The 23039-nt window shown below is 32.6% G+C and overlaps 1 protein-coding gene across 5 annotated transcripts in view; it reads left to right on the top strand.

The window, feature by feature from the left end:
• Positions 1–22779, top strand: part of lrriq1 (leucine-rich repeats and IQ motif containing 1) — a 52220-nt gene extending 29441 nt beyond the window's left edge. For 2 of the 5 annotated variants that reach the window (XM_015352711.2, XM_015352715.2), the window contains exons 21-28: positions 1333–1401; positions 2268–2356; positions 3291–3392; positions 5206–5250; positions 13343–13460; positions 14588–14648; positions 17109–17229; positions 21675–22779. In XM_015352711.2, the coding sequence (XP_015208197.2) occupies positions 1333–1401; positions 2268–2356; positions 3291–3392; positions 5206–5250; positions 13343–13460; positions 14588–14648; positions 17109–17229; positions 21675–21808 (739 nt within the window). In that variant the 3' untranslated portion in view covers positions 21809–22779. The remainder of the gene's footprint in view (positions 1–1332; positions 1402–2267; positions 2357–3290; positions 3393–5205; positions 5251–13342; positions 13461–14587; positions 14649–17108; positions 17230–21674) is intronic. The other 3 variants (XM_015352712.2, XM_015352714.2, XM_015352717.2) reach the window with 3 other exon arrangements.
• Positions 22780–23039: the final 260 nt, after the last annotated feature.

The raw sequence follows: 23039 nt of genomic DNA, 5'->3' as shown, positions 1-23039 counted from the left end.
TAGCAATAAATACATATTAGGCAGAGCTGATCTAAAATGAGAACATGTAATAAATTCCTTGCTGAAAAGAGAAGAAAAGAAACACAACATTTCAGATATGGAGCCTTCTCTGGGTGTGAAATATATGCCAGGGCAACAAAGTCCATCAGGAGAAAATGTTTAAGACTAGCCAGGTCAGTCGCCAGATTTTAATCCAATCAAGCATGCATTTTACATGCTTCAGAGAAATTGAAGTCAGTGCACTCCACAAATATGCAAAAACTCAAAGTGGCTGCAGCAAAAACTTGGCAAAGCATTTTAAGAAATTATACAAAAATGTTGTGATCTCACAGACTTCATGCAGTTATTGCATCAAATAATTATGCAACCATTGACTTTAACATTCAAATAATACTTGACTTTGCTAAAATAATACTTTCGGAGGGTATACAGTATGCGGTTTTAATTTTTTCTGATTCAAATAATCTCTTGGATTATTATGGATTTATAATACCATATTATTTTGGCGGCACAACAGTGGTTTTTATACAGTATTTTTTTAAGAGATGCTGCATGTCAAAGTGTTTGTTTTACTACCCATTCTGTTTTATGTAAAACCATTGTTAAACTGTACCTAGAAAGAAAGGTTTCTTTTAGTCTTTGGTGAAGATGCTGAAGAAAGAGATTCATCATTAACGTTAATCATTTACTTTTTTAAGTAGTAGTACTCATTGACTGACCCTGAAAAGATACTGTACTCGTCTCCAAAGGCAAAAAGACACATTTGTACTTACTTCAGAAGAATTCCTTACAAAGTGATGGATAAAAATTAAATGCTGTATATTAGACTAATGATTTCTCATAGGTTTCAAACTTGGGTCTCCATAGATTGCTCAGAGCATGTTTCTTTCCGCCAGTCTGTAAAGAGCTTTTAAATTGAGTTGTCTTTTCCTGTACCATGAACACTGTCAACCCTGTAGAACTAATGATATTAGCTTCAAATAAAAATGAGACCATAGGGGACAAACTCCAGTGGGCAACTACCAACCACTGGGTACTGGCATCACCATTGTTGACCACAAGGCACACAGCACATTCTTAAAGTATCTAATCTGGATGACAGTGCTTCCTTTTGGTATGGGTATATATTTTTCATGGTCCCATTGGTAATCTGCAATTTTATTTTCACACTAGACGTGATTGAATATTCCAGGTAACCTTATAAGCAACCTGTACTTTTTTTTTCTCAGAATTTATGACTGTATATAATTTGAGCAAATTTGAGGAAATAATTCCTCAGGACTCTTATTTTCCATTAATGTTAATTTTTGTTCAATTTTCTTTATTTAATAGAAGACTTTCATCTGCTTCAAGAGCCGAGTCTGCTCTCACATCAGAAAAGGAAAAACTGTTAGAAGAATGGTACTGTATGTCGAAAGGATTCTTTTCTAATGAAATAGTTGTCAGGTTTCTAAGTTTAAAAAGAGTGATAATCTGGTATTTAAAGGGTATATTAGGAGGAAATAAAAGTAAAATTAATAGCAGGTATCGGCTCTTCTCGGTACCATTTTGAGAATATCTATCTATATTTTGTTTAAACACAAAACAGGCATTTTTATTTCTTTTCATTCATATTTCATTTATTTTAAATAACTATACTGTAGTTATTTAAGTATAAAATGGTTTGAAATCAGTTACAATGTGGTCGGCATAGTGGCACAGATGCTAGCATTGCTGCCTTGCCGCGCTGGGCTTGTGGGCTCAATTCCAGACATGGAATAGCAAATGGCGTGCTGTTTGTATGGAGCATGTTTCTGCCATGTTCGCATGGGTTTTCTTCAGGTGTTCCAGTTTCCTCTAACAGTCCAAAGACATATGGTAGGTTTATTGCCTTCTGGGAAAAGTGGCCCTGGTGTTAGTGTGTGTGTGTGTGCCCTGCTCACAAAAAAAACACCAAAGTGAATCGTTTCTGTATTGGTCTTTGGAATTGATAATATTGTCTTAAAGTCTGAGTTTTTTACAATGCAAATTATTTACAATAATTTAAAGTGATTACATTAAAATACATTATTATGACATATTTAAAGAACAATATGCCTATAGCATGCACAAAATGAACAGTTTATTATGATCCTTTATGTTTTATTTGTTGCCTGTACTTAGGGTTTGAAGGTACTGTATGTAAAAACAAAGATTACATTTTATGTGTTTATTAAGTAATCTTAAATCACCAGCTTCTGGTATTAATTTCTTCTTTAATTCAAACCGTATAAACTTTATGTTTATAGGGGAATAAAAGACAGCTATACTGCTCATTTGATATTGAGAAGAGCACATAAAATGAAATCTAAGAAACAGCAGCAGAAGAAATTACTTGGTAAGTAACTGAAACAATGGTCTGCATTTCTGTCTTTAGTAAATCATCTTTAATACTTGATTACCTCTCAGTTAGTCCATTAAAATATTTTAAACAGATTTTAAAGAAACTTATTTCAAAATTCAAGTACAATGTTTCTTTAGGCAGCATCTGAAAGATCCTCTAAGTTTACTTAAATAAAAATTAGTCTGCATTTTTAGTAACATTTATTGACAGTTTTAAAGAAAAAAATAGCATACTGATATTCACTCCTGCTGCCTATCGCTTCATATCAGCCTATACAAAATTAACTTCTTACATTTAATTGTAGGGTAAATTGAAATGATTCTTTGTGCAATTATTTTTTATCATGGATATTTTAAAAGTGGTTTGGTAAAATTATGTAAAGAGACCTTTCCTTTCAATAACCCATAAACATTCATAACAGAATTACATACATAACTTGACATTTAATATAACTTCATGTTGTCTTTAAGCATATATTTTCTGAAGTGCAGTTGCCTATTTTCCCACTTCAAAAAACTTTCAGATGCATCAGAGAACTTTGTTCATTTTTAAATAAAAGTATGCACTAATTAAGCAGACATTACATCACAACATTAGACTTTAAAAAACAGATCTAAAAGTTGTGATAATAAAATGTAGATTTTAATATTTTAAATAAATTGACAGTGATTTCATAATTTGATTCACCTTTAATTGCCTCACTATTTAGTACCAGAAATCCAACTGCCATTCTGTATATCTAATGAAGTTAGATTTTTTTGCAATGGGAAATGGATCATATTATTATGCTAATTACATCTGTTTGGTCATTGCTTGTACTTAGCTAGTCAAATTTCAAATATTCCTGTACCCTATTATGTCAAGTCATTATCCCTGTATACCTGGTTTTATGTTCATTCTGATTGAACATTTTCTACTATTTGGCCAGACCCAGCTGTGCGTCTGGCATTATTCAAGAGCAATGAAAATAAACATACCCCTGTGAAGCTACCAAAGAAAATGTATCCTCCAAAACTAAGCTGTTTTAAAGGTAGGTCTATACAAAATTGATTAAACACTTAGCAGCTGCAGAATATATGTTTGAAACATTGTAAGCCTACTTAACAGGACATGCCATCATTCCATCCAAGGAAAATTAATGTCAGCTTCAATACTAAAGATGTTTACTTTTTTTAGAAAAATGTGTTTGTAGATATATCCAGTAGCTTTGCACAGAGGCGTGTTATTTTGTAGGCAATTCTTTCTGGCTAAAGAACTGGAAAGTTTTTCTTTCTAAATTATGGGAGAATAGATATGTTTAAAACAGTTATTTCTTGGTTTACACTTTACACGAAACACAATGGAAATGGAATAAAGAATCATGCACCCAGTAGCAGAGTGGACTAGAATAATTTCATAAGATTTCTTATACTGATGTTTAAGTAGTCTTCCATCTTGCAGAAATGCAATGCATGACCTGACTTCTTCCAAATAATAATGTAAATATCACCAATTACATGAGTATTATAATTTGAAACCTCTGTCTTTTAAACCAGTATCAAAAGTGTAAGTTGATGTTGTCATTTAGTACAATACATAAATTCTGCTTAACACATCCTCTGATATTAGAGAGTGTTTTATATATTTATGTTCCAAAAGATTTAACTCAATCAAATGTCATTTGCTTTTTTGGTTTAAAAGTATTTTAAACAGTTATTAATAGACTCATATATATTCAATAGATATCTTCAGATCTTAGACAAAATTAGTTGTTCCTTGTTACTCATCCCTAAAGCTAAAATGTTACATTTTTGTAGTGCAAAATACAGATCTGTAGTACAAAATGTCAGGATTAGCTAAACTTAAAAGAAAATGGATAACATTTCAGTGGAAGATCATCATAATGTAGAATTGTTCATGAAGAATGAAGAATTGTTCAGTGAAGTACTCAGTGTAAATATTCTTTTAATAGAATGATGCCAATACCTAAGACATATCCACTGCAGTTCAGGAAGAATTCAACCTATTGATATTGATATATTTGCCTATCATAAGGTTTTGCACTAGGTATCAGTGTGAAATCCAATTTACCAAAGAGAAGTAGACTTTTGAAACATTTAAGGTTAAATTTAAACCTGACTGATTTGGGGAATCGGCAGTTATTGCTTTTCCTTTTTATTTGCCAGTAGAGACCCTACTTAACAATAGAGATCAACAGGAGGAAATATTTTCTCATATTGAGAACTTTCATGGCTTCTTACCAGTGCCTGCACATGTAAACTGATAGCCATTTCAAGTAGGTTACTCATGTCCAGTACATCCACAAAAGAGCCAGGATAAAATAAACACACCGAGTTAGATATCTTGGAAAAAATCTGTCATGGGTTTGGGTTAATCATCTCCAGAAGACGTTCAACTTGATGCCTGAAATGTAAGACTTGCTGGGGAAAGCGGTAAGGCCTGAGGCAGTGTTGATCTGAAAGAGTGCCTTCCATGGGTCAGAGCTGCTCTGCTGGCAGAGTGCAAAGCTGGTTCACAACATCAGCTCTCAAAGAAAGCTGTAAAAGGCTGCAGGAGCCATTCTTGTGCACGCATTCAGGTTTCAGTTACACTTTTAAAGCCCTATCTCTGATCATAAACTGAATCTGAAGAAAATGCAAAATCTGTACCTAATTTTCCGACCTCCTGTCTATCAGCTGTTATATTTAGTCTCCTTCACGCTTTGTAGAGCAAGGTATTTCTTTATATATACCTTTATGTATATCATGAAAATCTATATATTGCAATGTAATTTCTATGCACTATCCAATTTGCATATACAGTACATATATGTGGTACCTAAAAGTGTTTTTTTTTTATTTCAGCAGGATTTCTGCTGTACAATGAAATACAGAAAGATAGTGTACAAGGTAATTGCCTTATTTGGACAGTTCAATATCAATAAAACTGTAAGACAAAACAGATATGCTGGCAGATAAAAATAATATTTTAAGAAATAAGTTATTGTATTTTTTGATTTTGTGCCAATGTAAGCTAGTGCTGTTTTTTTCTTGGTTTTCAAGTACAATGTGAAAAACCAATTAACTGTAGTACAATAATAAATACCAGTTATTTAATTGTAACTGATATGATTATATACAGTTTATAATCATATATATATATTATACAGTATATATAGCTTATGTTTGTAGCTACATTTCCAGTTGATATTCATGAGACTGCCATTTGGTGACTTTTGGATTCTCACAGGATACCAGAAGTATTCTCTAAAACAATTATAATTAAAGTACTTCTTTTCTAGATATGAAACCACATTATATCTCTTTCATGGTTCATTTGGACTGAAAATAACATGTACAGAAGTTTTGACCAGTATTGTTTATGACAGATCTGAGAATTTTTCCTTAATGTCTCCTGAGATCATATCCATGCTGTTCTGGGGATCTAAAAATTCATCTTGTTAAAACACTTCAGTTAGTATGCTAATACCACAAATAATAGCATCCATCTGTTTGACATTGGTAGAGCTCTATTATTTTAGCAACTGCCAATGTTCTGTTGTATAGCTTTGTTAAAACTTTTCATATAAAAGCTGAACTAATTTCACAGACAATGCAGGTAGACAGACATCTCATATTTAATTAATTCATTGTCAGGTGTTCAAAGTCACTTCTCAAGCATGGTTTCAGAGAGGTTACTTGTTGTTCTCAGCCCAGGTCATGTGAAGCCCTGACATAAAGACATGAAAATGTGTGTTCATTGATTTATAACACTGTACTTTGATTTTAACTGTGTTTAAATCAAAAACTCCCTTTTTTCTTTAATGCCTTTGAATTTTTATTTGGTTGAAAATGGATGGATAAACTAGGCCTTTAGAATACTGCCTTTAATTGACTCAGTTGAAATTTGAGAATCCTATTAATGAAAAAGTCAGATATCTTGTGCAACCGTGTCTTAAGAATCTATTATTGGAGAGTAAAATGAACAAATTCATTGAAGTCTCTTATTTTTTATTGAGTACCAAGAAAATGTTAGAAATGTTTTTTTAATGTTACAGCCTTGAAAGTTGTACATGAATCTGATTATCCATTTTCAGCACTTTAATTTCATAATATTTTATTCAATTTAATTTAACTTGAATTATTAAAAAATAAACATCCTGTAGATGTTGTGTTGTGAAACACAATAACAGAGTAAAGGTGAAACAAAATAAAAGTAACTGGAAACTGGTTTACTGATAAAGCTCATGTCATTAAAGGCACCCCTTCTAATTTTTTTCTGACTTTATCACCCCAATTAAATCCACATTTGCTTTAATGCTTAATGGTATATGTCCATTAAGGAAAGTTTGTTGTTTTTTTTTTTGGCGGGTTGTTAATATGGTCATTATATCCCTTTTATTGAAGTATGAAGTCTTAAAAATTCTGAAGATTACATTTCATTTATGGAATTTACTGAGACACCAAATTGTATTTGGTAAGGTGTTTTCTCTCCAATTGGAGATGTGCAGCTTAGTTCACTGCTATCAGATGAACATTATTAAAGGGTACCAGGCTTCTGATAACACTCTTGCCTTCTGCACATTATACTGTACAGTACATGTAACTAAATACATGGTCTCTTAGTGTGCTGTTCTGTAATTAGATGCTGACAAGGCTTATTTGTCCTTGGTAGGAATATTTATGATTGGTTCTGAATTATTGTGCTTGTGCTAAGGTTTCAGCAAAGGTGTTTCTGCAATGCTGTTGACAGGCAATAAATGTTCTTTCTTGTTTGCCATTTGGCATGAGCACTTGCCCGCAATGCCAGTTTTCAACTTTGTTCCTCACTCTTTCTTTGGATTGTGTAGTTCAGGCTGTTTGCCAGTCTACCAATTTTAATTCTGTTATTGTTTATAATTTTTAATATTCTGTATTTTTCAATGCAGATTATATACTGTTATTATATCGATATGTGAGCTATTGTCTTAATGCCTGCTTCAAAGCTAACCATTGAGGAAAATTGATTGTTCAAATGTTGCAGAGGAACAAGCTGGCCTACCTCCACCACTGGTCAAACACTTCAGACACCTTATATTGAGATTAGTGCTCCTTTACAAACCTCCACGGTAAACAACATTAAAAATATGTTTGCACTTGAAGAGATTTAATTTGCCTCCTTCTTTTAAAACTCATATTTCCATACTAAAAATGAATATGCTCCTACACTTATTTTTCTTTTTAGTTCTGTGATTTCACTTTTCCCTCCTTTAGGCTATTGGGATAGACTACATTCTAGAATTTCAAAATTCATACGGAAAGGGAAGTGACCATGTATTAAATTCTCTATTCTATAGCATGAAAAATCTGCAGGAGCCCTGGCTTTGCCAACATTTTAAATTTTATTTCTACACCTTTTGTTTTGTTTCTATTGTCTGGTGTAATTCTGATACCCCTGTATTTTGGCGTCTACTTGAAGAATGTCTGACCTTGGTATTTAGACTTCAAGACCTGATTTATGATGGGGAACTTTTAGATAGTGTACATTACTGTTAAGTCCAAAATTACACAATTACTTAAGATATGGAGTTCAGAATAAAATTGCAGAAAACGTGGTATGTCCATTCTATCAATTAAAGGTAATTCTCCTTTCTGTTATTCACACTGGAAAAAAATATCTGAACTTCATATAAAGCTTCATAAAAATCTTAATCTGTGGTTACTCATCAATGGTTAATAACATAAGGACTTGATGAAGATGAGGCTATTTCCTGAGACAATATTTGGGATGATACAGTATAAAATTTGTCTGCAAAAATCCTTTTAATTGAATCCTTGACAAAAAATAATGAAGCTAGTTTTTAATGCATGGTATACTGTACACTCTGTCACTTTGAGGCACATTTATACGTGTTTTGGTTGGAAATGTCTAGAGGTGTTTAAATTCTGGAAACAGGTTTCACCTTTTAAACAGAGCAATCCCCTGTTCTCACTTGGTATTGTTGATGATGACTCCAATCTGGACCTCTTGCAGTGACAAAAATAAGACCCAGTTGGCTGATCTGACTGCAGCTAAAAAAAATGCTGGGACTGTGCTGGGAGCCTCCACATTCTTTCTCCTGGCACTGGATCATGTGATCCGGACCTGACTTAATATAATTTATATGGAATTCCCAAGTGCTAGGACCTAAGGTACCAGTGAGTGGACAGCAGGGGCTAGGAGTGCTGCTGCTGACACTGTCAAGGTCCTCTTGCATGAAGTTTGTGCTGAAGCGTTCTAACATTTCTTAGGCATCTCTAAGGGAGGACTTGTAATCGGGTACCACTGAGGTACAGGGAAGATGGGGGATGTGACTTTATTAATGTTTTTGTGTTGTTTTGTTAGGGCAGCAGGCTGGTGTAGCGTTTAGCATTGCTCTTGGGTTCCGACTTCAATCCATGTTTAGGGCAGCTTGTGTGCGGAACTTGTTGTTTTGCCAGGGCCTCCACATTTTTCCCACTTTCAAGAGACATGCTGTCTAAGCTAAATGCCATCTCTAAATATTTTCCCATATGAATGAATGTGCATCGGCTGAGCTCAGGTCTAGTCTACCATGACCTTGCATTAGACTATAAAATTACTAAAAGTGGATGGAATGAAAAGGTGTTTGAAAATAAAACTTAACAAAACAACTCTATAAATCTGTGTTTCAAGAAAGAAGTAAATTTGGTTCTGAGATGCTACACCTGAAATTGTATAATGTTTTTAATGTCTTGAAAGGAAGAAGATCATATGAGGGATTTTGGTGTTTTGCGTATAATACAGTAGTTTAGGAAGAGCTCAAAAGAGTATCAGAGGATATTGTTTTCTGCTGTATTAATGCAGTCAGACAGCATTGGGAGCTTGGTAAAAACTTACCTTGAACATTGAACTTTATGAATCTAATGTTTTATTCATTATGAAAAATAATTAGAGCTATATTACTGCTGCAAGTTTAAATATTAAAACCTATTTAAAAATGTAAGAACTACTAGTAAAGCTAAGGCAGAAATATAATCTAATTATTTCCTTAACATTAAATGTTGTTATTATGGAAGAGTGTGGACATTTCACTTTAAGAAATCTTTGGGTTTTTTGTTGAGGATATGGAACCTCAATCATTATTAACAAGTTTTAGTAGTCCTTTTACAGAGCTGTAGAAAGATCCAAAGGTTTTTTTTTAAGCAGTGGACTGTGGTAGCATACCTGCGATTTGTTATATGCTTTACCCATATTTTGTGTTGATAATGAAGGAATTAAGGTAAATATATACATATTTTCACTTTCAGTCATTAACAATTAACTTTAAATGTTAAAGTCTGCCATTTCCTTCTATGACCTCTGAATGACCAGATAACCATTTCCTTTGCAGAAGTAAGGTCATGACCTGGGCCATACAGAGCAGGAGACAGTCCATTTTTGGACTTGCTGGCTTTTTAAACCTACTAATTAACATTACAATAGTAAAAACACATTATACAGGTGCCAAAAAATCAATTGCAATATGTCTGCGTTTTGTTGATGTCAGTTTTGATCATTTTAATTTAGATTAGTTTTAAAGTACTGTTTTGTTTGTAGGCTATTTAGCCTTAACAATTGCAGTGGCAGTTTCTTTTAGGTTAAAAGGCTTAGAAGTATGATCAGTTTTAAATAAAATATAAATTCTTATATAAACATATAAATCTTATACAAAATAAGAAATATAAAATTTCACATTTATTACTTTTTGAAAAAAGCATTTAGGATTAGAAGTAGTGAGTCAGAGGATAATTATTTGGAATTTAGACTGGAATTGTAACTTTTTTTTCTTTTGTCATACATTCATAAAATAAAGGCCTATATTAAATGAAAATGTCATTATATTCTCAAATCAGAAATGACAAAGCTGATAATTGATGACAATTTTATGGGGGGGGTTTACGTTTCTTGCTTTTACCATGAAACTCAACTTCACATGCTGGGATTGTAATTTTTGACTGGCAAGTGGGTTCACATTCGGATTCAGACTGCTTTTGTATGGAAGGCTGAATGTGTCTGAATAAACCTATTGTTCCTCTGCAGCCTACGCATGCTGACACAGCTACCCACCTGAACTAAGTATTAAAAGTACTATACTTCTATTTAAAAGGCTGTTTGTTGCAGGTGTGTTTTCTTATTCATTCAAACATAATCTGTTATCTGAAACATAATCATAAACATAATCTGTAAGCAAAGTAAGGAATAAAATATGAACTGCATTAGGAGAAACTGAATTCATATTTTAATAATATGTGTTAGTCTGGAATATTCAATCTTTCAGTTATCCCCTACAGATAGATACATTTTCTCAATAATGTTCTCTGCCATGGATTTCAGCAACTATGTTAAAAAAACCTAGTGCCAAAAGTCTGCGTGATGTGCTTCAGACTCTGAAAATTCACCTAAGTGCATACACTAAGCTAATAAACTGCTAACTTTATTTTTGTACAGCTGTAGCTTACACACTGATACAGAATCTTTACATTTGATATAGAAACTGATTTGAATGAAGATTTCTGGTTCATTCTTTATAAATTATTTTTCTTTAATTAAAAATATGTAAAATACATTTTAAAACTCCAGTAGTTTTTTTTTGCTTTAGTTTGCTTTTCTGCTGTTAAAATTCAAAGGTTACTGCTGTGAAAGTTAATTCTATGTTGAAAGAAATAACTATTTTCAGGTGATATTTAATTTTTTATTTGTGTTCTAGTTTTGACTAGAAGAATAAAGAATCTAAATTATATGTTTTTTATTAATAAAGAGTGCAATAATAGTTATCATTACAAAAATGATGTTGGCTGTATGCTATGTCTCGCATTTTGAATTATACTTATTCTTGTGTACTGATGATTATGTAGACATTTACATGCATCTCTGTCATTCTTTTTCTTGATTCCCTGAATTTGGATTCAAGTATTAATATTTTAATAAGATATTGAAAATCATTGCATTCTTTTGCTTATGTTCAGATTAAACTGCAGATGACCTTGATTTGTTTGCTCAGAAGAAGGTTTCTAAAGTGCCTGCAATGAGTCCCTTTTTAGGACTTAATTGCTGCAAGCCTTGACCTTCTTGACTGTCCGTGACTGGCCCAGAACAGTTCTATTCTCTGATATCGTGACATGGCTCCTGTTACCTCGATGGTGATCTTAAGGTTGAATGATACCCCTGAGAGCTCTACTTAACAAGCATGACTCCTGATCTCCTCAAGGGTTTGGGGAGGAATAATAGGGAACCTTGTGCATACAATTAATCTTTGTCATTAATATGTTAACAATGTGTTACGTGTACAAAGTGTATTAGTTTAGATTTTATGAACAGAGAAAGAACTTTCCCATTTGTGCGGTCTGTTTTTCTCACCCACATCCACTGCTGTCACACTTATTCTTCTGATGGAGAGCATAATTCTCAAAAAATATTGAATCTGCAATAAATGTCAACCATTGAATATATTGTGTGTATGTATGTTACATACTGTACTAAAGTTAATTAAGTAGTAAGTATTAACATTTTGACAACATTAAGTGCAATTTGAAGTAGGTTTTAATTTGGCCTCAGGGGATATGTCAATCAATCTGACTGGAGATTTTAGTTAGTTATTAACCAAGAACAAATGCTGTAAATCTTTACAGACTTTTACTCCAGCCTTGAAAACCATGAAGATTTTTTTTATTAAATAAGACATTCATTTCCTCATAAAACTGTCACAAGCAATTACTAATGGATGAATTACTTTGTCTGGAAATGTATTGTTGTGGGTTGTCACAGTATTTAAACTTAAAAAAATGTCTTGACTTGGATATCCTGTTTGCTGGTTGTTTTAGACTGGCGGTCTCAATTTTGTGGTATTAAATCTTATTTACTTATTGCATTGCCTTGGGCAAATCTATTACACTTTAAACCTGAGTAATGTTCTACAAGCCACTGTGCAAAACAATATACTGTACTTCATTTCATATTATTGGAAAAAAAAGCATTTATCTAGTGATAATACACAACTGGGTGAATGACATGGTGATTTGTAATATTTTTAGCTACATCCGCAAAAAATAAGCTATTTCTCCATTCAGTAATGTGGAGTAGGACATAAAGAGTTGATTACCAGTATCATTTAGTAAAGAATAGAAGAAGCCAGATTTGTATAGTTTTGCTTTTTGGATATTAAAACAGAATAGACTCTTATCGGTGAAAAAGGAAAACAAAAATTTTGTAGTGGCCTTTTACAGTATATCAAAATGTTTTGTTTTAAATTTCAAACTTTAAAAAAGGAAGGAAAACAAAAATAGGCAACATCACATTAGTTAAGATGTTAAGAAGATTTATTTTCAGCTTTCAGATTGTTGAACCCAATCATTCATATTATACATAAATATTACCCTCGAGATAAATATTCTTTTATCTGGTAATTCCGGAAGAAAGCAGACATAAACATTGTTCTGTTCGTTCCACTACTAAGTTAAATTTTAAAGGTTTGTTTTTGTAAAAAAACGTAATTTATGTGTCTCATTAAAACTCTTCAGAATTCTGATGTGGCTGCTTCTTTATGTGGTTCAAAGATGTTAAATTTAAATAAATTCTTAAAACCTGTCAGTACAGGTATGTATAGTAAATCTGTTTATTTTTTTTCGGTAAAATAAAATAATAGGATGTAGAATTTCATGTTTAAAACCATGTTGATAAAGCAGTCAGCACTGTTAATAAATGTTCCGATTCAACAGTTCAACAATACTAAAACATCGAATGTTTTCAGAGTGAATACATGTAAACCTTGATAGTGGGCACCATGTTTTCTTGGTTATTTAAAATTTAAATGTATTTTAATCCTCTTGAGAAACACCACATATATTGCTATATTTTCATATTAATGACTGTACTTAGTGTGCATGAAATTACAGTTTATACTGTATAAAATGTAAACATTAACCACAAGTTTTATTTTCTTATTCTAATTTATGTATTAATTTCCTTAAATCTGTCTCATTTAAGAACTTGCACCTTCGGACACAATAAAAGGAGATCAATCTGAGTGCAGTAAAGAAAGGACATATCAGTGGCTTCACACACAAGTTGTAATTTCTGACACCAGCTCCAGTTTTATGAAAAGGTGAGATTTTTTTTTTCTTCAAAGAACATTTTCTGCCCATCTGGAATTTCTGTTCTGTCTTGGAATTGCTTGTATATACTTGCTGTATCAATGCTGTGTTAATTACTGTTAAGCAATTATTGGGCAAAATAGTAAACAATTAAAGACCAAACATATTTAATTATGGCAACCTCACTTATTACAAGATTGCAAGATTATTTATCTTGTTTGTCTTTTGTTTTATAACTATTCTGATGTCTGTTTTGCTTGTCTTGGGCTGGACTGCTGTAACACATCAATTTCCCTACGGGATCAATAAAGTATTATCTATTTATCGTTTCGGCCGTGGAGCCTTTTTCAGGTGTGACACCTGAAGAAGGCTCCACGGCCGAAACGTTGTGTTCTCTTTCTTCTTTTTTTCAGCATGGAATAAACCTATTACTTGTTCCTTTGCAGCCTACGCATGCTGACGCAGCTACCCACCTTATCTATTTATCTATTATTAAAGGCTCATTTACATTTATAAATAATAAAGATTTTCTTGACTCAAAAAGACTTTCATAGTTGGCATATAGTCAGAATTTTACAACTGACCTAAATCAACAGGACAGCACATGGAGCCGTGATTAAACTTTGTGCTTTGCAGCACTGGAGCCCAAGGTTTAATTCCTGGGATATTATCTGTGTGGGGTTTGTATATTCTTCCAGTGTTTGCATGGGTTTCCTCCAGGTGCTCCAGTTTTCTCCAAAGACATACTGGTAGGATAACTGGCTACAGGGAAGATTGACCCTGCTATGACTATGTGTGTTTGTACAGTATCTGTGTGTGTGCCCTACGATGGTCTTGTCCAGTGTGTATCCTGCTTTGTGCCCGTTGCTAGCTGGGATAGGTTGCTGCTACCCTGCACCCCTGTATTGGATGTGGTTAAAAATGGATGGACCTAAAACTTTACATGCAATACATATTCTTCAATAAACTGTTTTGTGTTTTTCTAAAAGAGATTAGGGCAAAGGCTGTACAACATTTGGTGGCATTGTATACTCTATGTCTTGCCATATACAGAAGAAAAACCTGATTATCCACATGAAAAATGCATTTTTCAGATGAACAAGTTAAATAATATGGACATTTATGGACATTTTTGCAGTGACCGTTTCCTTCCAGAGATTGATCCTGATGTTCTGAATGGTGGACGGGTTCAGCTTGTGGTAAATATACATCTTTGGATCTGCTTTTTTGCTTCACTGCTTAAACATTTTTGTTTTTATTTTTGCTTAAATATTGTGTGCCTAAATGTAACTTTGTTAATCATTTGTTATACATCAGTTTAAATGGCCTGTGAATTTGTACAAGTGATTCTGAAAGGCTGATGACTGCCAATAGTGTGGGAGCATTGCAATGTTTCATTATTAGAATTTATACAAATTGAATTTAGTCATAGATTAACAACTTGATTAGAATATAACCTGCTTCCTTAATAAGAAATGAATTGCAACAAAAAGACAGGAAATATTAAGAATGTAGTTTGTATGTTTACTTCGCAGTAAGATGGAGGTTCTGTAGTTGTGGTATAAGGTTCCCTGAGTGATTATTTTATATGCATAAATTACATGATATTATGTGTTACAGTGAAATTATTATTTCTATGAACATTCAATGTTGTGCTAAAAAATCTGTTCCCAAATCACCCTTTTAATTATTTCACTTTATTATTTTTATTTTTGTATAATATGAAGAAAACATATTTACAGTACATACTGTACATTTCTTATATCTTAAGAAAAACACCTAATTATATGTTGTGTTATGGAGTTGGAACAGTCTAAACCTCTGATATGAATGTCATAGCTTTGCAGTCACAGACAGCTGTTAGATGCTTTTTATGATGTTTTTACATCAATGTTTATAATGCAATTAAAATCAAAACTACAAATTCTATACATTAAATAAAAATAAAAAAGACCTCATAGGGACCTACTAATTATATATACTGTATATTCAGTTCCATTACTGTTGTCGTGGTGGTTCTGTTCTCACTAAATCAATTTTATATTTAACTACTTCCTTTCCTTCAGTGTGTAACAGTTCTCATTTGTATTCTTCCATTGGCTGCCAACCAAAAGCGCACTTCTGGGAGCAAAGCATCCACAAGGATAGCAGCAGCCCCCAACAGCAGAAACAGAAAACTGGCAGCATCCTTCCTTTCTTTAAATCTGTCTATATAATCTTTCTTTAAATTGGTTTGACAAACCGTATTAGTGGAAGTTTATTTTTTATATGTATGAACTACGCTCTGGGCCACAGGTTACCCACCACTGCTCTAGAAACTCTTTGATTTTGGAGTGTTATCTTGGTTTTCTTGAATTAATGGGCTTTCTTGTATATTGTGCTTAAAATAGCTAATACAAAAAGAATAAAAATACAAGTACAGTACTCTCCATCAGCATAAAAGTGGTGATGGTGAGAAGGCTCTGGCCTGCCATCTGCTTCATTTAAGTAGGTAAATAGAAGTCTAATTTAGCATACACATATGTCTGGGTAATACCTTTAATATTGTGCTTAGTACAACAGCGCTTTATATTGATTAACTGAGTTCGTAACATATAAAAGTTTTTTTTTATTCTTTTTGAGAAAAAGAGAATGTAACATTTCTGGGTGACAGGGGAACTGCTGTTGATCTACTGTGCAAGAAATTATTATTATTAAAATTGCTTTTTAACCACTTTCACAGTGTAAAGCAATTGTAAAATGGCCACAAGAACTGTGTTACCTAAAATGACTTAGTATATTATGGTGCTTACAGAATGGTAGAGATGGAGATGATTAGTATATCAAGGTAACTTTTTTTCTGCTACATCAAATAGTATGTTACCTTTTCAATCAAGAGTTGTGAGATATGCCCGACAGAGGGCCCATTGGTAACTGTTCAGACGTAATCATGACCATATGTGCACCACGTTGGTGTGTGCTATATCAGCATCATCATCTTCAGCCTTTATCGATCCTCAGCTGGATTATGCCCCCCCCGACATTCTTCAGCAAACTCCTTTCTTTGGTTATCCTCAAAGGAAAATATTTAGAACATGTGTAAAAGCCAGTGAGCACTTCTGTGGTGAAATTTAGTGTTACTTTCAAATTTAATACCAGATTGGCATTTAGATGACCAAAACTATTTTTGTCCTGTGGCATAAACGCATTCTTGTTTAACAAATGAACAAATGACAATGTTCAATAATCTGTTATTATTGTAGCCAATAGTAGTGGTTACAGTATAGTCAGTAACTTTACTGGCTTATTATTAATTCTGTATTTTAATGTAACAGTTTCTCTTTTCAAATTTAATTTTAGAAATCTAAGAATAACTGACCATTCACTCTGATTTTCACCTCTAGTGATGAACATTTCATACATTGTTATTATATTAAACAGACTTAATTCATTTTTATTGTTATTTCTGATAATCATCATCTTTCCTAGAAATAAAATTCTTTGCAATGTGGTACTTGCAGCTTGGTGTAAAAATAGAAGTGGGAGCACCCATTAGTGCTTTAAAAGAACTCATATTTCATGAATGTGCTGTTTATTTATTTAGAACTGTAGCGTGAGCTGCATGAAGAAATGACAGATTTTATTTCATGTTTGTGTCTGTTCACCCCTGCTGCTCCTAGGCAAGCCCTGTAAGCAGAGAAGGTCTGGATCAAGAGACTCTGTCCATGGCCAGCGGTAGTGCTTTGACTCAGCCTTGTAGAGAATATAATCAAACACACAGACACTCAGTAGGACGTACAAGTGAGTACTGAGATAACAGATTTGAAATTTTACATTCAAATTTAACGCTTAAGGTAAATGTGTTTGATCTATGAAATCGCCTTTCTTAACAAATGAACACTCAAATATTTTTTGAGAATTGAAGTTATTTTTGGATATATTTGTAGATCATTGCTGTTTGAAATGGTTTTGAAAAATTAGCTTTACTAGCACTAAAGTCCTTCAAGTCTTCATACACTACAGGTTTATTAAATTTAATATACAGTATATATAGTTTTCTGTTTGATTTTTTATGTTCACTTTATATTATAGCTGATCAATCTTAGATTTAACAACATCTTGTATATAATTGTAATATGTAAAACACATACAATACTACAATATGAATTTTGTGATTGTAGTATAGATTATACTATACAGTAGGTAGTATAGTGTGTTAAAAATAACACATTGAATACTCCATACTATTGTTTGCAAACATCTTGCACTTATTCACATTTATCTTTGAAATATTTGTCAGTTATTCTATCAGTTGTGAATTTTCATATGGTTTTAGATTCTAAGTATTTTTCATTTTGATATACATTATGCACAAAGACATGCTGTTATTATCCCTATAACCTGTGAATACTTATAAAGTATGAATGTTAAAAATGACATAGAATTGAACCTGATACATTTTAAACATGTACAAAATTAAACTGTGATGAAAATAAATATTGGCATTAATTGTTACTGCTAAGGTTCACAACTTTTAGCTTTGTTGTTCTGGAGAATGTTCTAATACTATGTAACAAAATACAAAAAAGACTACAGTAATCTAATAATACCACATTTACTATTTAATAATGCATACAATATCAGTTCTTTTGCTCGTTGGAGGTAAAAAAGGTCATACAGAGGACATCACAATGAGGATTTGCTTCAGCAGGAAATGGCAAAAGGCCCGTTTAAAAGAAAGACTACCCTTCTGTCAAAGGTTTTCCTTGGGGTCTTGTGTGACAAAGATGCTACACATGGAGAGGGCCAAGAAGGGCAATGAAGTGACTAGATTAAACAAGTTCTTAAAAAGCGTATCACAATAGAAGAAAACACTGTTCACATTAACAAGGACAAATTAGATTTTGATGATGATTGAAATGAAATCCACGAGGAAAGCAACTAACTTAGTGAGAAACAAGCAATTTATCTTTGCAGTGAAAGAATACTTTTTTCCTAAAAAGTAATCTTCTTAAGATCAAAGTTAATTACACAGCAGGCTGATTAATACCGTGTCTAAGAATTTGTGGTTTCTGTATATACAATAAGAAAATAAAATGGCAAAAATCCCTCCCTTAGCTTTTTTTCTCATTATAGTATCCAGGTTGCCATAACATATTCTATATATGTATATTCATAAACATATTCTTTTTGCCATTTTGTGTACATACTATGTAAAACATTTGTCAGTTCTTCTAGATCTATTCATTTAGAAGAAGGTTTAAAAAATTGTGAGAGCTCTCTGTTGGTCATTTTAAGTGCACGTATTTACCAAGCTTAGGAACACTAATGCTAAAATTAAATCAGTAGGTTTGGGACCTTACGAAGTTTATGTATGTATTTGAGTTACAAAAATCTCCAGGATTAAGATATTCTGTTAATTGTGCTTAAGGGCACAAGAGATGTTATTCATATACTGTTAACTACTGTACCTCTTCCAATAGTCACTCTGGACAATGGTAATGCCAGCTTACTGGAAAATTACTAATGGCTGTCTAGAAAAAGCCAAGTCAATTACAGACCAATACATCCTACTTCTTTTATATGTATTATAAATTAGAAGCTTTAGAATAGGTAAATCTTGCTTATCTGTGTTACTGTGAGTTCTTTGAAATAGCAACACAGGTAATCATTAAAAACTGAATAGATAGTATGGATTATTTAGATTTTAAAATGTTTCCTTGTAAAAGATGATCAAACTTAAAATTGTAAGCATCCAAGTAAATATTGTGTATTTTGACAACTCGAAAACTGTTCAATATGTGTGAGCGCTCATGTTGGGGTGAAGTAAGTTAGTGGAGAAGTACTGGGGTCTGTATTAGGACCACTGCTGTTCCTAATTTATAGCAAGTCTAGATTTTGGTGACACAAAAGACGTTCCAAAGAAAATTAAAAAAATTATTCAGATAAAACTTAAACCTAGCCAAAAATCGTGCAGACAATGTTTATTGCAGTGCATAAGTGCATAACATAGTGATATTGCCTCACAGATTTTGAGACCTGTTTTCAATTCCTTCAGTATGGAACTTGTACTGTATGTTCTTCACTTGTGCTCATATGTATGAGCTGTATGTTTCCTCCAGGGCTCTTAAGTGGGGTGGGTTTTCCTCCCACAGTCGAGAGGCATGCTGTCCAGGATAATTGGTGTTTGTAATTTGCCCCTGGTACATGTGTGTGAGTGAACGTGCAATGTACTGTGATCCCATCTAGGGACAGTCCTACCTTACACCCTGTCTGTAACAGCTCTAGTTCACTGAGTCCCTTTAAAGACAAAGTAATGACTGAAAATGGATAAGTACATTTAATATGGGAAACATCATACTTGAAAAAACTACTTATGAAAAAAACCTAGGTATTTATATTAACACAGTATTAATATCATCAAAACAGTGTGGGCCAGTTATACAAAAGATAAGCATAATTTTAGAATTAATAGTATAAAGTGGAACATTTAAATCAAGTGATGTTACAGTAAAATCATACAATACACTCTTAAGAATGCTTTTAGAATATCGGTACAATTCTGTTCACCATGTTACTTAAACGGTATTGCTGCTCTGGAATCTTTGCCAGGCTTAAAGGAATGCTCTGACTGACAGGGTAGCAGAACTGAATGTTTTTAGGCTTGAACAAAAAAGAATGAATAGGGTATATCTCTTGAATTCAAAATAATCAAGAGCATTGACAAAGCCAACCCAATGAACTTGTCAATGTTAAGAATCAGCAGTGAAGTATGAACCAGATGAAATAAGTCTGGTTATTTCCAGACTATTGTAAGTCTAGAAACTATGGGAAGGAGCATTTAACATTGATAATATTAAGTATAGGAGGCACTTTTTTATACTATATACAGACAAGTTACTGTATGTTTTCCATCTTGATTGTACACTAAAAAGGCTGCATTAGATGCTCTAATCAATTAGCTGTTAGCAGCCAAATGTAACGTTTTTATCAAAGATTTCGCATTATGATACTTGCTGCTCACCAGGGCGTTTCTGTAAAATGCATTCAACCCCACATTTATATTTATTACTTACATGTACATGACAGTAGCCATTTTGGCCAAGCTTACAGAGTTCCAGTGTTCTAAAGCTCGAAACATAATCTGAGTAAAATAACTGAAACAATTTGTTTGGTCATTGTGGGTAAAAGAATGTACAATGACTTTTAAATTATGAGGACTGCATAAATAATACCAAAATGGTAGAATAGTTGTCTGCAAAATTAATCTTTTTAACCACAGCTGTAATTGTGTTCCTGGCATACAACACTATACATTAAATGAAAAATGAAATAGTATTCTTCCCAGTCAGTTTTTTAATGAAATTTGTAAGTAATAGAGTAGTGTTTACAGTACTTAATGAAACATAACTTTGAGATCATGCAGGTAGTTCCCCAGTTTCTGGGCAATTACAGTATATAACCTGTAACATGTGCCACCTCCAACACACAATCAGCCTCATACAATTTCTTGCATTAGGAATTTGTCTTTTTGCATACCCCAGCTTGCTCTCTATGAGACACACAGGCGGGGAGAGAGAAACTTGGGGTCAGTGCGCCGGGTCAGCAATTTATACGGTGCCCCTGGAACAGTTGGGGTTAAGGGCCTTGCTCAGGGGCCCAACGGAGTAGGATTCCTCTGCTGGCTGTGGGATTTGAACTGGCAGCCTTCTAGCCATAGGCGCAGATCCTTAGCCACAGAGCCACCACTCAGCTCAATCACATACCATTTTTACCCACAATAAGCTAAAACCCATTTGTGTGCATGTGTATGTAAAGCTGTGTGTGAATAACACTTTCTTAATTACATTCACAGAAGTATTGACAGTATTAAAAAGAATCTGAATCTTCCAAAACTAGAAAGTCTTCCATTAAACTCAGTATTAATGTAGAATATCTATTATTGTTTGCTTTTTCAATTCCTATCAAGATATATTGTTTTGTCAAACTGTTGTGCATGTAACTTAATTAATGCTGCATATTATTTTTATACCTTGCATATTAAGTATTTTTTTCATTAATCATTAGAACAGATTCTGCAACTTGGCAGAATGCAGTTATTTATTATTAGTAGTACACTGTTTTCTAAGGATATAAACTGTACTTTTTCACCCATTCATAAAAATATAAAAATGTTTGTCATTGATGTTACCTCACCTTATTCTGAAAATAAAAATCATGTTTGCATATTTTTTTTTATTTTACAGCGAATAAAGTACCAGTTCCTGTAAGGGTTGAATCTGCTCCATCAAAAAAAGAACGTATTTCCTTTCGGGACAATCCTGTTCAGCTGAGTACTGGATGGGGAGGAGGAAAGAAGAGGACCAGAATGTGTAAATAATATGTATAGCACATGCCAATGTAACAAACAAATCATTATATTTCTTTCACCTTTTCTGTATTCTGTTAGTCTAAATACTGTATATTGAAAATGATAACATTTTATTGAAATAAATATTTATATAGGGTTTTTATATTATATTTATTTTATTTCAATTCTGTAAAGAGCATGTCTGTATCTCATTGAAGTGTTTATTGATTATATTCATGATTGTACTCACTGGTTCTATTTTTGTGTTTAGTGTTTTCATACTATGCATATTTTCCTAGAAAGCTAGTTTGGGGAGGGGAATTAAGAATTGAAACACAGGAACCTTTATAAAATGAATGTAGAGAAAATACTACAATTTAAGATACAATATCTTAACATTATTAAGATAACATCATTCTAATATATTCATTTAAGTACCATTGACTTAAACATGCATTGGTCCTTGAAATGTGACAAACTTTTAAAAAAGGTATATAATGATCTTATTGCTACTATGAACAATAGGTTTATTTTTAAAATTCATTTTAATAGATTCACTTATCACAATATCACTTTTTAGATTTTAGATTTTAATCCGACTCTAAATTAATTGGTAGAACAGACAAACAGTGCCATTGCAATTTTGTTTTTGTATTTTTACAAGAAAAGACTTATATGGCTCATTATTTTAAAACCAGTTAAAATTATGTTTTTAGATGAATAGACAAATTATTTTTTTTTACCATGACAAATATTGTAGGTTTATTTGTTTATATATATTCTGAATTTGGATATTAAAAACTTGATACCCGAGAAAAGTTTGTCTACTTTCATGTCCTGTTAAAAAAAAGACAAAAAAATCATATTATACAGATTAATACATATTGTAACTTTCATTTACATTTGATATCTTTATAAAAGAGAGTTAACATACACAAAGATGATACGTTTTAGATAATCCTAATTTTGATTGGATATTTAGAATGCACTTTCATTATTCATATTCCTGCTTTTGTACTTTTCTTCCTTAAGATTTAATATGTATCAATTGAATAAATGTATTATTTATTATAAATTTATTTGAAAACATAGACTCTGCTGTCATTTAATAGTGAGATCAAATATTTGTGTCCTGTGAATAAGTCTGTTAGTACACACTATACATTTTATATTTCATATCTACTTTCATATCTACTCACAAAGTGAAATGCAGATTTAACATTTTTCCTACTCTCTTTATTAGTATGCACAAGTGGTTTTC

Source organism: Lepisosteus oculatus, chromosome 7 (genome assembly GCF_040954835.1).
Source record: "Lepisosteus oculatus isolate fLepOcu1 chromosome 7, fLepOcu1.hap2, whole genome shotgun sequence".
NCBI lineage: Eukaryota > Metazoa > Chordata > Actinopteri > Semionotiformes > Lepisosteidae > Lepisosteus > Lepisosteus oculatus.
The sequence above is the reverse complement of the archived record's forward strand: the minus strand, read 5'-3'. Positions and strand labels throughout refer to the sequence as shown.